General features: G+C 40.6%; 1 protein-coding gene across 1 annotated transcript in view; it reads right to left on the bottom strand.

Moving 5' to 3' along the window:
- Positions 1-295: 295 nt before the first annotated feature.
- DGCR2 (DiGeorge syndrome critical region gene 2) overlaps positions 296-15,661 on the bottom strand; it is a 49,611-nt gene continuing 34,245 nt past the window's right edge. The window contains exons 6-10 of the mRNA XM_042805086.1: positions 13,562-13,738; positions 11,291-11,494; positions 7,161-7,313; positions 6,244-6,480; positions 296-5,408 (exon numbers count right to left, since the gene is read on the bottom strand). Coding sequence (XP_042661020.1) covers positions 5,167-5,408; positions 6,244-6,480; positions 7,161-7,313; positions 11,291-11,494; positions 13,562-13,738 — 1,013 coding nt within the window. The 3' untranslated portion in view covers positions 296-5,166. The remainder of the gene's footprint in view (positions 5,409-6,243; positions 6,481-7,160; positions 7,314-11,290; positions 11,495-13,561; positions 13,739-15,661) is intronic.

Raw genomic sequence — 15,661 nt, 5'->3', positions numbered from 1 at the left:
CTCCCGCCCAGGGGCTCGGCCTCTTCCCACAGCTCCGGAAAGGACAGCTGGAAGCAGCTGCACTTCACCTTCTTGGGAATACAGCCAAGACTTTCTTAAAATTGCACTAATATAGGTAAATTCCACTGGTATTTGTACATAAAGTGTCTTCGGCAGCCTCCCTGCTTGAAGTTAAATGCATCTATTGATCTTTTTGCAAGATCACAGCTCAGAAGCTTAATTTAACAAGACCTTCCCCCTTGCAATGCTGAGGAACCACATCGATGCAGAAATCAGGAGACATTGGAACAGCCCATTTCTCTTACAGAACACAATTTATTTGGCATTTGGATGAAATGTTTCTCACAGCATCTTGAGAAAAAAAAAAAGGAAGATTAGTGCCAACCCCAAAGAAAGAAGTTAAAACAAAACAAAAAAAAAAAACAGTATCACAGGGACTGAATTATTATAGTATCAAATTTAAATTCTACATGGTATTTCACAGAATATCAAAATCTTTTATACACTGCCACAGTTAAGTCCAGTCACAAACCAACTACACAGGAGAAGCCCGCAAATGCAGCGTTGGCTAAAATTATTTTCCAGGAGAAGGTAAAAAGCAGTGTCTCATTCTCTCTCGCAGCCTCCCTCCCAGGCATCCGCCAGCCCGACACTTGGGGTACGGCGCGGCACGGCCACGCACGCAGCCTGCAAGCGCAGCATCTCCACTGGCATTGACTCCAACCCACTCAACATTCAAGGTGCACAATACTGGAAAATTAAAGCTATGTTGTACCGTAGCAGGCAGGTAATGTAGACTGTTGTTAGGGGAAGCAGATCTTTACCACCGAAAGCATCTATTCCAAAGAAACACATATTTCATTTGCAACTGGGGAACGTCAGAAGCAAAGTGTATGAACTTTGATTTGCCTCCTCTATACTCATCTGCTCTAATTTTAGGGTCCAGCTCCCAACTTGCAAGGGAAATTTAGAAGAAATTTCTGTATATTGTATCTTCCTTAGCTAGGGAGAAAAAAAGATGTTTCAGCAACTGAATAAAGGAGACACGCATTATGGATTGTACAAGGCAACATTACGATGTCAGTGCTTTGTCACTGAAAAGCCACATCTGAAAGATGAAAACATTTTTTAGAACAGCTTCAAATTCAACAGTAGATGGGAAAAGTATGGTGGTAATTACTGGTCACAAAAACATTTTCTTTCGAAGTGAAAACTTGAGACATGTGAGAATAGGCCATCACCCCATGACACCTGTGGAGGCAGAGCACCCACTGACTCTAAGATTAAGCCTTCAGAAAAAATTTTCCACCTACTTCATTCTTCTTCTGCATCACTGTCCTGCCATGAATGAGTAAAGGCTCAAAACTAGGTAAGACTGAACACTATGCAGACAAGCTGTACATCTGAATGGCAGTTTTGATCTTCTAGCACAGAATGAAACCCACCGTCCTTCTAACATTACAATACTCTACAAACTCACCTAGTAAAAAAATTAGAGGCTGTCACGAGACTGTGTGCAGGTATCACTGATAACACCGACAGAAGTAAATATTCAGGGCTGTTCTGGAAGGAACAGAGACCTCGATATGGTACCACAGTGCATTGTAAGGACGGGGAATCAGGAGAGGTTTTGTCCGAGGCCACAACAGGAGGTGGGAGCCCTGTGCAGAACTGAGTGCTGTGACTTTACAGCGACTGCAGTCAAAGGCATCCCAAAGAGAAATGCACTCACTGCTCATGCGCGCTGCTGGGAATGAGGTGGCATTGTCATCTCCCCAGCTGGGTCTGCAGGGACATTTGGGATGCATCAGTAACTAAGGAAAACATCCAGAGAACTGAACTCGGGGTAGGGGGGGATAAAAAAAAAAAATAAAAATCAATGCACAGAAGTCCACAGATCTCATCAATCGAACGACAATCAAAACAGGAAGGTCTTCCTCAGGCAAGCATCAACCCTCTGTAATTGGTGCTCAGGACAAACTGCTTACCAGTCACCTTGCCAAGGGCAAGGAAGGTTTGCTGAGGAGTCAACTGCTGTCAAGAAAACAACTCTTCCCCAGTTGGTCCAGAAGTCTGAGTAGTTGTGATGTTTTCTGCTACAAAGGCTCTTACTCCAAATAAAGTACTCAATGTGAAAAAGCTACATTAGAAAGGGAAAAAAATTACAATTTTATTGCCAAATTAGAAGCTCACTGAGAGGTAAATAAACTGTACTTAGTGAGCTGCTCTGTTCAAGGCAAAATTTCCCTTGTTTACAGTTAAGATGAAGGAGGATAGGAGAAAAGAGAGAAAACAGCAGCCTCCGTGCCAATATACAAGTGGGAAAGGCTCAGAAGCAGTGGGGAAAATATCACACCGAGGCTTCTACAAAGAAGCTTCCATTTGGAATAGCTACAACCAGGAGCCACCATGAAGTTGCCAGTTGTAACAGAGCTTATTTTCAAATAAAATTCACCACAGAACCAAAAGTAAAATAAAAAAAATATCAACAGATTCCTGCAGTGTTAGGAGAAGTGTGAGGTAAGGTATCTGTTCACCTCAGCCACAAAACACAGCTTCAGAGACTAAACCAAGCCCAAAGGCCCTTTGTTATTGCGCTAGGATACTACAAAGAACAAATATTCCATCTGGCTTCAAAAGAAATTGGAAGTTTTCTATTCTGCACTGCTAACAAAATATTTTTCAGGAACAGATTGTAGTAGCATAGACTTCGCATCCTACTTAAGTGTACGCTATCACAGCCTGTCCTACAACAGAGTGTAGCCAGCTTGACAGAAGTATTAACCCTAAGAGCCCAGTTTATATCCCAGTGCTTAGCTTCACCTAGCTGGACACAGCACAAAGGTTACTGTCTACAGTATGTATATATATATATATATTTTGCCACCCAGAAACACACACGCACACACACATTCGTACCTATAAAACTAAAGAAAAATCAGTACATACAATGTATAAAACGTATGAATGTGCTCAAAAATGCACAAAACCCGCTTTATTTTCATACTTCAGAAATGCTCAATAATTTGTACGCATGGTTCTGACTACTGCTATCCATCCACATCATTAGACCAGGACTTGAACTCAGAGGAGAAGGCGGTAAGAGATCCCACAGGGTGGAAAATTGCTCCTCTCGTTTCATACCACTGCTCTTTGTGCCAGTCAAACCAGAGAGCAGGATGCGGGCGGTGGTACGGCTCCAGGCAGAGAGGCTTCCTGGCAGTGCTTCCTCCCACTCGCGGGCCAGCAGTGCACCCCACAGCTGTGCTTCACGCTCTCCGATGGAGTCGAGACTGTTAGTAAGTGTCTGAATGTCAAGACACCAGATTATGATCCCAATAATGAAACTCAGTTTTCTGTGCAAAAGGAGTTGAATTGTCAAGACCCATCCCCAAGTACAGTATAAGCCTATAGGCAAGACACAGAATAGAAAGTAGCAGCATATTCAATGGGGAAAGAGTCAGCTGCACTGGGAAACCACAACAGTGGGTTAGGATTTGTCATATAAGTACGATTTCTCATCATTACTAGAAAAATAGATCACATACACACCCCCATGCAGTGTTTTCTTCCTATCCCTCTAGGCTTGTACCCTTCATAAGGTAACAGGAGAACATTCACAGGGGGCATTCTTTACAAATTCCATATAATTCATCTCATCTGCTGACTGCTACAGCAAGTCAAGGAGAAGCAGACACAAGAGGAGGATGGGGGCGAAAGGGTAAATTATTTGTACACTGAAATCCAAACTTAAATTTAAATCACCTGTGAAGATTATTTTGCACTCATTAACAAAACCAACAGTTTTTGACTTTGGGTTTAGTGAGGGGGTGAATGAATCTTTTTGCCATCTGTAAATTAACTTAAAGAGTTCAGTCTGAGGGGAAATTTAAGACACCACATCAGATTGAAGCAAACTGCTTTATTAAGTTCACTAACCTCATTATAAACCCTCGTGGGACCTGGATAAGTGGTTGGGGGGCCCAGAGGAAATCCCTAGAATAGGGTTGGCAATTTATGGGACTTGGATAAGGAACAAGTGTCCAATTAGAATTAATCGTCACTTAGAGTGCGTGTTGATCACTCTTTTTAAATTATATTTGTAGAACTGTAAAGAAGTGAAATGGAGGGGAGGAAACACACTTAACATGCTAAATATAGCATGCAATAAAAAAAAGCAAGAACAAGGGTATTTTATCCAGGCCAGTCTTGTGCAACTGTTCACTATAAAGAAGTTAAACTACAAAAGAAAAATATCTGAATCTTCCTGATGGACTTATAACAAACAGGGGCTTCATACAGTGAAGTCAGACTGCAAAGTTAAATGCTCCCCATCTCTTCCCTAAAGTACTACCTAGCACATGTGAGGATTCTACTGAAGGGACACAAGCATTACAGAGACCCAGTTTTCTTTATGGGCTAGAAGTTTACCCTACAATATGAGATTTTGCAGCTACCAACAACAAATAATTGCAATTGGAAATCCTAGATTTCTTAGTACCCACTTGTCACATATTGCGCAGACCATTTATCCTCCAGCCCCTATGGTGATCTGAAACAGCAAGGCAGATCAGGACACGCAAGTGTTTTACACTGTGTAACTCTTACTTGGTGGCATGTGTTTTAGCTCCTCAGTGTTTCCACTCTGTAAAACAGGCCCCGAAGCCCCTTCCCCTGCAGTTCCATCTTCTCTGCCTTTTCCAAGTGCAGCACTGAAGCAAGAGAGAAATAATTGATTGAATGGTGACTGCCCCCACCCTCCTTTTCCATCGTCTGTTCCCTGGGTCCAGTGGTATCCAGCCAAATCCAAGCAGCTTTTTTCTGATGTAGATTCTGTTTCCTCTCAGGTTAAGGAAAAAATAAAACAAAAACCAACAAACTACCCATACTTTTCACCTCCTTAGAAGTCAAAGGAATTCTCTGCACTCTTTTTCATAGCCAATGGAAAAAAAGAGCAGTTAGACAATCCATATTTACAGGACAAACCAATTAGTGAATGAATAACAACAGTCAAAAAACGAGAGGCACAATCCTAATCTAGAACATAAAAGCAGTGTTCAAAAAACAAAGTGGAGATTCCTTCTGAAGTTCAAACCACGGATTAGTGTTTGTCTGTGCAAACAGTTGCTAAAACTATTTCTGACCGTCAGTCAGCTTTTTACTCTTTTATACAATGGTATTGAGAGAACAGTGGCTGTGACAGCTGCCCGGAAGAGTTTCTGCCGGCGTGTTTTCATTTAGCGGTGTATCAGGAGGGACAAGAAAGGTGCTGCTGTCAGCAGAGTCTTCCAGCTCCACTGGAGAGGGACCAACTGAGGGAGGAAGCGATCCCTCTGTAAGCTGTGGGGATACATCACAGTTTCCTAGTGATGGAGGACTGCTTTGCACAGTCTGAGAAAGAACTCCATCTGCAAAGGACAAAAAACAAGCAGAATCAGAACATGAAGTATATTATTTCACATTCCCAGGTAGATTTACTATCTGTATTTCTGGAAGCTCTGAGTTTTTCCTGGCTTTGAATTAATGCACAAAGAGATGACACTGCAAAAGGGGAAAATTATGTAGCAGAAATAAAACTTCAACATATAAATAAGATACTTGCACTAATCAGGCTCACTTATCTTGTGAGATATGCTGCTATAAAATCTCAAACTGCAATGATTTCTACAGTATGTGAATATCACAGCTGCAAAAACTGAAGAGCACTGGATGAATCATTAGAAAGTGGTATTTTTGGTCAATTTTTGGGGGGTGTGGGTGGGGGAAGCGGGGAGGAGTGAAGACACTGGATATATTTTATTCAAAATCTCTTGTACTTGACATTTGTTCTACTTTTTAATATCAATCTCTATAGACCTATCTCCAAAAGACCAGAAAAGGCACCAGCATAGTGGAAACCAGGTAACCAGCTAACCCATCCAAGGTAAGGCTTGAAAATAGGTAAGGTTTAAAACTGCTTGCAGTATGGATTCCACTTGTAATTCAGGTGGTCCAAAGAACCTTTGAGAAAAAATAAGTTTAATGATACATTCTAACAAAAGACTTTTCCAATGCAGAAATAGGAGATTTACCATGAAATGTATTTTCCCATCACAATCACTAAAACACATGATTATAGTTTTGGGGACTTTGGTTTTTTTTTGTTTGTTTGTTTGTTTTTGTTTTGGGTTTTTTTGTGTTTTGTTTTTAATCTACCCTCTAGCCAAAATGAAAAGAAGAAAAGATAAGTTATTGCCTGTGTACCTGGAGTGGAACAGAGGATGCTGTCTGGATTGACAGAGGCCTCATAAGGAGGAGGTGGGTCATCTGGATGTTGAATATCTGGATACTTGTAAGCAGTATATGGTGGAGGTGGATCATGGAAATGAAATGCACCACCTTCCCCATCATCTGAAAGATGCAGTGGAGTAAGGCCAGTTCCAAAACCATCAGGACCATAATCAAAACCAGGCATCCTGCGGCCCAAGTTAAAATGGTGCACTATTTCAAGAGAAGAAAAATAAGTAAGTGACTTTATCTCATGCTTTCTTCTTCTTCAATTTGAGGTAGATCTCAACACATTTTTCCACTTTTCACACCCAAGGAACTCATGTCTCCTAAAGACCTAAAAAAGACTATATAACCTATACAAATCAACTTACTGCAGCTACACAATACTAGCCAGCCCACCTGCTCCCAGCCTGTTTGTCCTGCATCACATCTAAATCTGAAGCGAACCTCTTTGAACTAAGGAGATCATTCACACAGAAGGTATTGCAGATTTGGACTACACACAAACAAAAAATATTTTTCTATTACTGGCTAAAAAAGTTCAAGTTTGAAGAACCTACTAAGACACACACACACACACTGGCACAGTCAAGCAAGACCATGACATTTCTCACCTTAACATACATCATTGTGTCAATAATAAGCACAAGGCACAAGATAGTGTCAATATAAGTTTTTTCTTTGAACGTGGAATGGCTCAGAGAACCAAAACTTGTACAAATCATGACCAGTTCAGGCAGCCAGCAGAGCTACATTTGGGTACACTACTGCCTAGAATCTATAACCAGACTTCTGCTGACGTTTTCCACAGGTTTTTTTCTTCTGCTCTCTTTATTCTGAAGCACACACACTACTTAGATCAAGACTCATTACAGATACAGGCTACTTACAATTGGCTCCAATCAAAGACTCTATGCGCTCTCTTCGCCTCTGGCGTAGCCGGTGGACCATGAAAAGTAGCAGAGAAAGGATGAGGAAGGAAGAAATGCAGCTAACGATCAGACGCATTCCACCAGCCATTGAGTCAAACAAACTGTTGCCATCTATTACATAAAACATAAGAGAAGCCTGTTACTTTGTTCAAAACTCATTTTTCTTGATGTTCTTCTGTCAGTAATGGAAAGATAAATGCAGAGTGGAGATTCAGTAGTCTAGTTTAACACTTCTGCATATTTCAAAAATTATGAATCATCAGGTGATTTATCTATTTACTGCAAGAAGGTCTAAACATTTTTAAAAATATCTTTATCAGCAGAAGGGACACAATGTTGAAGACTTCAGGTCTCTGAAAACAGGAGAAAGGAAAGGTTAATGGCCTTTTGCATATCCAGTTGTCTCCCTGGCCTGGCTGATAACTATATACTAAAGAGAACAGTGAGCCTGGAAGCTATGGGAAGGGCCCGAGAACTGGCATATCTACACACTACTACTACATGATTTCTGGATATCTTAACTTTTACATTTTCAATAGCAAAATCTCTAAACATTGTCATTAGCACCAAGATGTGGTCATCTAAATTCCCTCTGTCACTGGTACACTGATTAGCACCATTAAGTGATAGGAACTAAAAATACCTTAAAAAGGTGAATCAACACGACAATCATCTTCTAGGAACTGAAGAGATTAAGGCAAACGGGAATTAAATCTTTTCCTAGAATCACATAGAAATCAAGTGGCAGAGCAGGAAACAGACTTAGGAGCTTTCGACTTTGAGAGCTCTATACCATTACTAAGCAGATCCACACTTGGAAGGCTGTTGTGAACCAATTATCACTGTTCTACTAGTGCCAGACATAAGAGGTACCAATTTTTCACAATTCAACTAATCACACTTGGTTGTGCTCAAGTAGCACATGCATATACATATACTCTACACAAAGAAAAAAAGACCTAAAAATGACTGTGCTGTGTTCTTTGCACCAATTTCCTGTTAAAGAGCTCTCAATGAGAAACGTGCCCAGGCTAGGTGTGGATAAGAAACAGATGAAGCGGCTGCACAGCCCAGTCACCTACTGCTCCAGGACACAAGCAGTACCAGGTATGAACCCCTCTCCCCAACCACCACAGTGCCACCACACTTCCTAGCGTGAACAGACAGATCCTGGACACCTCTCCTTTCCTGCACCCACCACAGCTACAAGAGCGCTCTCAGTAGTTTTCCTTTCACTAAGAGTAGATAAAGCTGTATCAAATATTCCTTACAAAAGAAAGCTAAAATCCTCACAAAAATTTTAAGTACTGACTTTCTACAAATGCTAGTAACAGAAAAATCCACCTCATTTATATGTCATTAACGTACACAGCTAACAGGCTGCTATTTATTACGTAACACATTCTTGGCAACAAGAACTTAGTTTAATAGTGCGCTATGCATGAGGCTTGAACATGACACCCTCTCAAATCTGGCTGTGCAGTACAAAAGCCTCTGTGCTGTCAAACCTTTTAGCAACTCTTACTGTCAGAGCTTAAGCCGATGCAGTCACACTTCTACCAACCAACACACCCTCCTGAACACCACAAACCTGCCATTGTTCCTCCTCCATTTTATGGCAATGCTGACTTCATGAACATCATAAATTAGTGCTAATAACTGCCTCGAAGTCACTTAAGTAAAATATACACACAGACGAGCATGATGCAATCTTGTAGGTAGAAAGGCTGATGTCCACATATTCTCTCTAGGTCAGCTACAAGTGCAATTCTTGGACCTTCTGAGGCATCTTGGGCATCCATCACACTGCTCCCAGTCTGAGAGCTCCTACCATTCAACCTGTTTGGCTGGATAAACTACTGTTAAGTGAAGTCCTAGATTAAGAAAGATGACAACGACCCAGCTTGTACAGAACAAGATAAGTCAGCACAGAGATTTCCAACCCACATAAATACAAACATTTCAGAAATGCTGTTTTATATTCAATACAGTAGTAACACCCTGTCCCTGTAACTACATTAGTTTAGTCACTAGAAAAGCTTCTGTATCATCAGCTCTTTCAAAGTATTTTATTTCTTTTACTACTTTATCACAAATAAGAGTTGCAGGTCTGTCTAAACAAGAGCCACACAGAAAAATTATTTTCTACCACATCCATGGAGCAGCATTGGCAACTACCTCAGTTTCAATATTAGTACATGAAAGATTTTCCTCTTATTTATCTTCAAGTAAATGAGGAGAAGAGTCTTTCAAGAGAGTGTATCTGTGATTGCTCAGCTTACTCCTACCACTAAAATACTCCCCTACTACCAAGTCCTTGAGTAATATTTGTTATCTACTTGTAATCATTGCTCACCCACTCACACTGTGAGAGCTGATTACCTGCCAACCCAACAGCAGGATTTATTCCCCTCTCCCCAGTCTCTCCTTGGGTGATTAATTTCCTCACTGTTGATTAGTAAACCATTTTCTTTCCTTTGCAACAGAGCTTTGGGAAGACACATGTAAGAATCGGACAAAGATAAATACGTGCTGATTAAAGAAAGTAATTAATTAATTTTGTCATCTGGAATAGTCATTTATGAACACCCACAAGAAAAACTGAAATGCTTCATTTAATTTTAGTGTTTATCACTAGCTGAAGTAACTTCATTACGAAGGAAGTTTGACAACTGCTTGATGATTCTTCTCTCAAAAACTGTTACTAAAAAAAACAGAACACTTCAGGCAAGAGTATAATGAAACAGTCTTATTTAGCATCAGTACAGAAAGAAGAGCTTAAGGATCAGAAAGGATGTGGTAAAACACACTCTTCAAATCAGTATTCATGAAATATTTAAGATCCACAGCAATAAGCAAGGATTAAAGAACACGGCACTAGGTTATCCCAGGTCATCTTGTCCTGTCTGCTGGATGACACTGTTCCTGAAGATAAAAAAAGCGAAAAAAAAGTCTTAATTCTGCTGGTAAGAGTGAAAGACTCCTGTTATTTCCCCCATTCTTTCACCGACTAACCGGCAACACTAGTTATGAACATCTGCTAAACTTAATCCTCAGAATGAATGTGAATGACAGCAAGGAGGAGCCAGTGGCCTTTAATGATTAACTTCTGTAGTTAAGACAAGTAAGAAGGACTGTAAATTCGGAAGCCAATAAGCACTCCTTTTTTGTAACAGAATGAAACAGAAGCCTCTGAAAGAGCTGACCTTCTGTGTTTTCCATAGGAGTTCAGAACATTAGTTTTAGTGCACTCAGATAAGATTAGGTTCTTCTAAAATCCCAAGAAATAACAGTATCACAGAATTGAGGTTGGACAGGATGTCCTGAGGTCATCTAGTCCAACCCCTGCTCAAGCAACATCAGCTAGAGTAGGCTGCCCAGGACAGCGTTTAATCAGGTGTTGAATATCCTCACAGATGGAGACTCCACAATCAATCTGCTGCATTATTTGACCACCCTCACAGTAAATTTCAAGATACATTTATTTTTACAAGTCTCTCTACAGAAAAACAGCCCCCGCCAAATCTACATCCCCAAAAGGTCAGTGACAAACCATTCAGAGTCAACTGAAGACTTTACTGATCCAAAACAAGAAACTGCACTGGGATGTCAAATCTAATAAGGAAGGTTGCATGTCCTGATTATTCTTCAAACTCTCTGTAATTTATAAGCTCTGCTTCCCACGTAATCTCTGCATGCAAGCTTACACACACACAAATGTTCATGTCCAGAAGAAGATGCTTAATTAGTGCTCAGGAGATAAGTCTTTCCTTTTCTGATAACCAAACATGACAAAGGAACCATGCAAGATGTTCTACTAAAAGTCCACAGTAGTGTCAACCTCCATACAGAAAACAAGCTACTGCTTCTCCTATATAAGTACCATCAAGGATTACTAATTATTTCTAACCATAGTCTGAAGTGTTTAATTTCCCATGATTTGAGATCTTTACCCACAGGGGGTTTGTAGCCAAGTAATGTCAAGGCATTGTAAGGGCGCACCATTTCAAACAAGGTTATACCTAAAGATAACCAAGTTGAGCACTGAACTAATTTTTCTTGACAAAACTGTTGCAGTCAACTCTTACCTGGGTCTAAACATGTAAATTTGCAGCACTCCTTAGGGTCTTTGCGATACTGCTGACACCCCTGGGGTCGTTCACACAAAGCAGCCACACACATTTCAGGTTCACCGTTGTGACATGTGCAGCTCAAACAGGGATCGTTCCCTTTTGGAGTGAAATAGTAGCCTTCATCGACAATGTTGTCTTTGATATCAACGCAAGTCTGGCCTAGAACAGAAACACACATCAATATCCAAGTGTCTGTGAGCCTGCCAGACAGGAGTCCAGTTTATTCTGTTACATTAAGTGATTTGTAAACATAAGCAGACCATCAGTTAGAAGCCATGCCTTCACATTAAAGCAATTTTGAAAAGGGATCTCCAAGGAGTGGGGATGATAATGGATAGTCTGGAGGCACACAGGGATGATTTAGTGCTCAAAATTGACAAAGTGAGTTTTAAGTATTTAATGGAATTGACACACTTTCAGGCATCCTCACTAAGACATAGGAAAGCAAGTGGTCTGAGAAGTTTAAGCATCACTGTCAATGCCTGCTGCAGCTCCCTCCCTCTTCTCCTGGTACTTAAGAAAAGCTGCATCTTCTCTAGACCGAACCTGAAGGACATTCTTAACAGACCAGGCCTAAAAAAGGAAGCCAGGCAATAGTACTTCCACTGCTCTAGCTGCATCTTGATCCCTGCCCCGTGGAGGAAGTTTAGATGTCTTCTGTCCACTGTCCTTTCCTCGCACTCACCTGAAGGCAGGTACCAAAACCAGAGAGAGCGAACAGAGACAGCACTGGGACCTGCCAGCTGAAGCAATTGCTCAGGGAGGGTGGCCTGTCCCCTTCGCCCTACGCACAGGTCAGCTGGGAGGGTCCACAGGAAAGTTCAGACTGGAAGAGACCTGGAGAAGGTCTCCTGCTCAACCTCCTGCTCAAAGCAGGGTCAGCTATGACGTCCCAAAAGGTTGCTCAGGGTTTTACCTAATCTGGCCATAAAAACTTCCAAGCATAGAGGCTGCACAACCACCCTGGGAGTCTGTTGCACTCAACTACCCTCATGATTAAACAGTTTTCCCTGGCATCAATTAAAACCTCTTGTTTCAACTTAACATCCCTTGACTCCTGCCACACACTGCTGTAAGGAGCCTGGCTCCATCTTCTCGATATCCTCCCTGTAAGTACTAGCAGGCTGCTATCAGGTCCCCAGGAAGCCTTCCCTTCTCCAGGCTGAAGGAGCCCCATTCCCACTGCCACACCTCAAAGGACAGGCACTTCAGCCCACACCACCATCTTGCTGGCACCCAATGAACTTGCCTCTGTTTGTCAAGGTCTTGTCAACAGTTTTCTTGCACTGCAAGACCCAAAATTAGACACAGCATTCTCCTGCTCAACTTACACACCTGATACCCTCACCTTCCAGTTAATGTTTTGGCAGAGCTATCACTTTCCTTACAACATCATCCCAAAAAGATAACCAAAAAAAAAAAAAATCATCTTTTTATCATCATTTTGACTGAACACACATCCTTCAATATCAGATTCCAACATTTTATTACATCTCAAGGCAGACAAGCCAATATCCTGTCTTCCTAATTTTCAATATTTCAGGTGCAAAGGCAGGCAAAAGGGCTGAATTTTAATCCCTTGCCATTCTGTAAGTCTTTTTTCATGCTTTAAAGAAAAAGCGAACTAGAAAAACTTCAAGAACTAACATAACAGTTCAGCAACTTTTCTCCTCCTTGCAAAGAAGCACTGTCTATCAGGTATCTTAAGTATCACCTGAAAATACTGCCAATACCTCTGTTGGTACAAAGCCTTTTGGAGTACAAAAATGCAAGGTACAGAATGAAAAATATTTTCTTCACTTTAAGTCAGTAGCTCTACTTGTTTCCCTGCCCACACAGTTCTAATAATTAGCTGGAAAGAATTAAATGGAATTTGCTATATTCAAAATAAACCAGAAATAAGTGTTTCCTCATTTCTGTGTGAAGTTAATAATTTAACAGTGATATATACTAATCCAGTGCTTTTTTTTTTTTTTAAGTATATTTTGGGGCTGATATAAGCTGTTTAACAATAATCTTTTAGTGGAAATCTGTACTGTGGCTGACAACCACACATTATGATGCTTTTATTTATTTAAACCAAGCAGAAATTTAACTCCCCTCCCCCCTTTTTAAAAAAAATTAACTGGGCAAAAGGTAGAAAGAATAACTAACCGATTTCCCCATATTTGTTACATGCATATTTAAACATGCAACACAGTTAACTCTGAACTAAAACCAACTTACTCCTTTTGCAGAGGAATGAAGATTTCTCATAGCAGTTTTCAGCATACCAGCTGTGTAAACCGTGGTGCCGAAGGGTAGGAAAATGGAAACACTGAAGCTGGGCACAAAGAACGTTTTCATTTTCAGACATAGCCGTACCAAAGATAGGGTCAGGGGGTAAAAATACTTCTGAAGAGCCTAGAACAAGACGTATTGGTATAAGCAGCCTGCGGGTATGCAAAGCTTTAGAAAGGCTCTGTAATGTCACTCATTTCATGCACACCAACTCTGCTCCAAGGCTACTGTCTTCTAGCTTTAGCTTTCATTAGCAACATTCCTCTGGGGGAAGGCAAACAGCGGGGAGGGAAGGGGTGACTCACAGAGAGAAGAGACAGCTGTTTTCAAAGTACTGGGTAATTTTGTCATTCTGTACCATTAGGAGTGATGTTCTGATATCTCTACAAGTGCTGCTTTCCACAGACCCATGGGGTGTGCCTGCCGACAGCTATGCACCCCTTCAAACAACACTGAGTTTGGCCACACTTGCTACTAGTGGAGCAAGAGCCCATACCAACCTTGTACCTGGCACTCCAAGCACCTAGTGCTTCCAAAGATGTGTGGATATCTATCCTGTGTGGACATCGTGTCCTGTGCAGCGCACTGCGGAGCCGTTCCCCCACGGCTCGTGCTGCTCAGTCAGGGAATGACGCAGAGAGCAAGGCCGTGACGCCGCCCTGCTGCCGCAGAGGTGGCACGGACCGCTTGGTCCTTCCCACCCACATAATTGTTAAGAGACTGTATTGTGATGGGTTCCAAACAGTGCAAGAGGTGTTGAAGGCATTCTGTAACTTTTAAAATGTTTTTTCTGACCAGTATCTTGCTTCACCATTAAATCTGCTGGTATGCAAAACTGCAGATATTAATGGGAGACCAAAACACAGTAATTGTGAAAATTAGCCTATTTTATGTTTTCAAAAGCCTCCTTTCCAAATCTATGTGCTTAAACATTGATTTTAACAGCTCTTGCAGTTAGCATACTATGCAGTCTCTTCACATGATGGTCATTTAACCCACCTAGGTATGATTTTTTTGTTGTTGTTGAATTTGTTTTAAATGCAACTAGGTTCTGCTATAATTTTGTCAAGGGCTTACCTTCTATATCTCTCAATAATTGATTAAAATTTTTAAGCTACAGGACACTAAAATCACTTTTCAATCAGACACCACGAATTCAGAGTCTGCCTCACTACAAGTCAATGAAGCTTAAGCAAAGTTTTTTCAGAAGCTACTGAATGCTACTATGTATTACTATGTACTTTATTTCATTACAGGTATCCCTTTATTAAATAGAAAACTTGCAAACAAAATAATATATGGTATTGAAAAGGCTTAAATTTATATAATGCATCATATTAAATAAAATTTACAATAAAAACAGGTATCATTTTTCTATAAATTATGCCTTCTTGAACACTGTCAGCAGATGGCAGTGCAGTCAACTTTCTAAAGAGCAAAGAAAGGTCCTTTTAAGGAAAATTGTTTTGTTGGGGGTTTTTTGGTGTCATATAATGACTTTAAGATTAACTAATCCTCCAACTGAATTAGTTAAAAGGCATAGAAACATAACTTTGCATTTTCAGCATAGGGAGCTGCTTGCTTTGCAACTGAAAAGTTCAGCCAGCGACAGCTATCAGATCAATGTTCAGTTTTTCACATAAGCCCAGAAATAAATCAGTTTAGGCAAATTTTGTCTTGGTTTAAATGAACTACATTAAGTACTTTAAAATTAAAAAAATCTGGGTAATTCTACAAAATTCAAAGGTTTTTTTTTAAGTATATAAAAGTCTACCCATTTTTAAATAGGTAAAATCCCCCAAATATCCTATACTAGCCTGTGCAAATACTAGAATCAAGAATCAGCAGTTCAACTAGACATTCACCACAAAGAACAAGAAACTACAGGGTAGTTTCCTTTTTCCCAGCTTAATGAAGGGGAAAGCCCAAATAAACTGAAAAACATGTTTTTTCCACAAAACATCAGTATGAAAAACTATGAAGCTTCTTACACTTGAAAATAAGGCATGTGTATTGAGTATTAAACTCTTCCATTTTGATACTTTA

The sequence above is a fragment of the Tyto alba genome, unplaced genomic scaffold, assembly GCF_018691265.1.
Source record: "Tyto alba isolate M040663 unplaced genomic scaffold, T.alba_DEE_v4.0 Super-Scaffold_44, whole genome shotgun sequence".
Classification (NCBI taxonomy): Eukaryota; Metazoa; Chordata; class Aves; order Strigiformes; family Tytonidae; genus Tyto; species Tyto alba.
The sequence above is the reverse complement of the archived record's forward strand: the minus strand, read 5'-3'. Positions and strand labels throughout refer to the sequence as shown.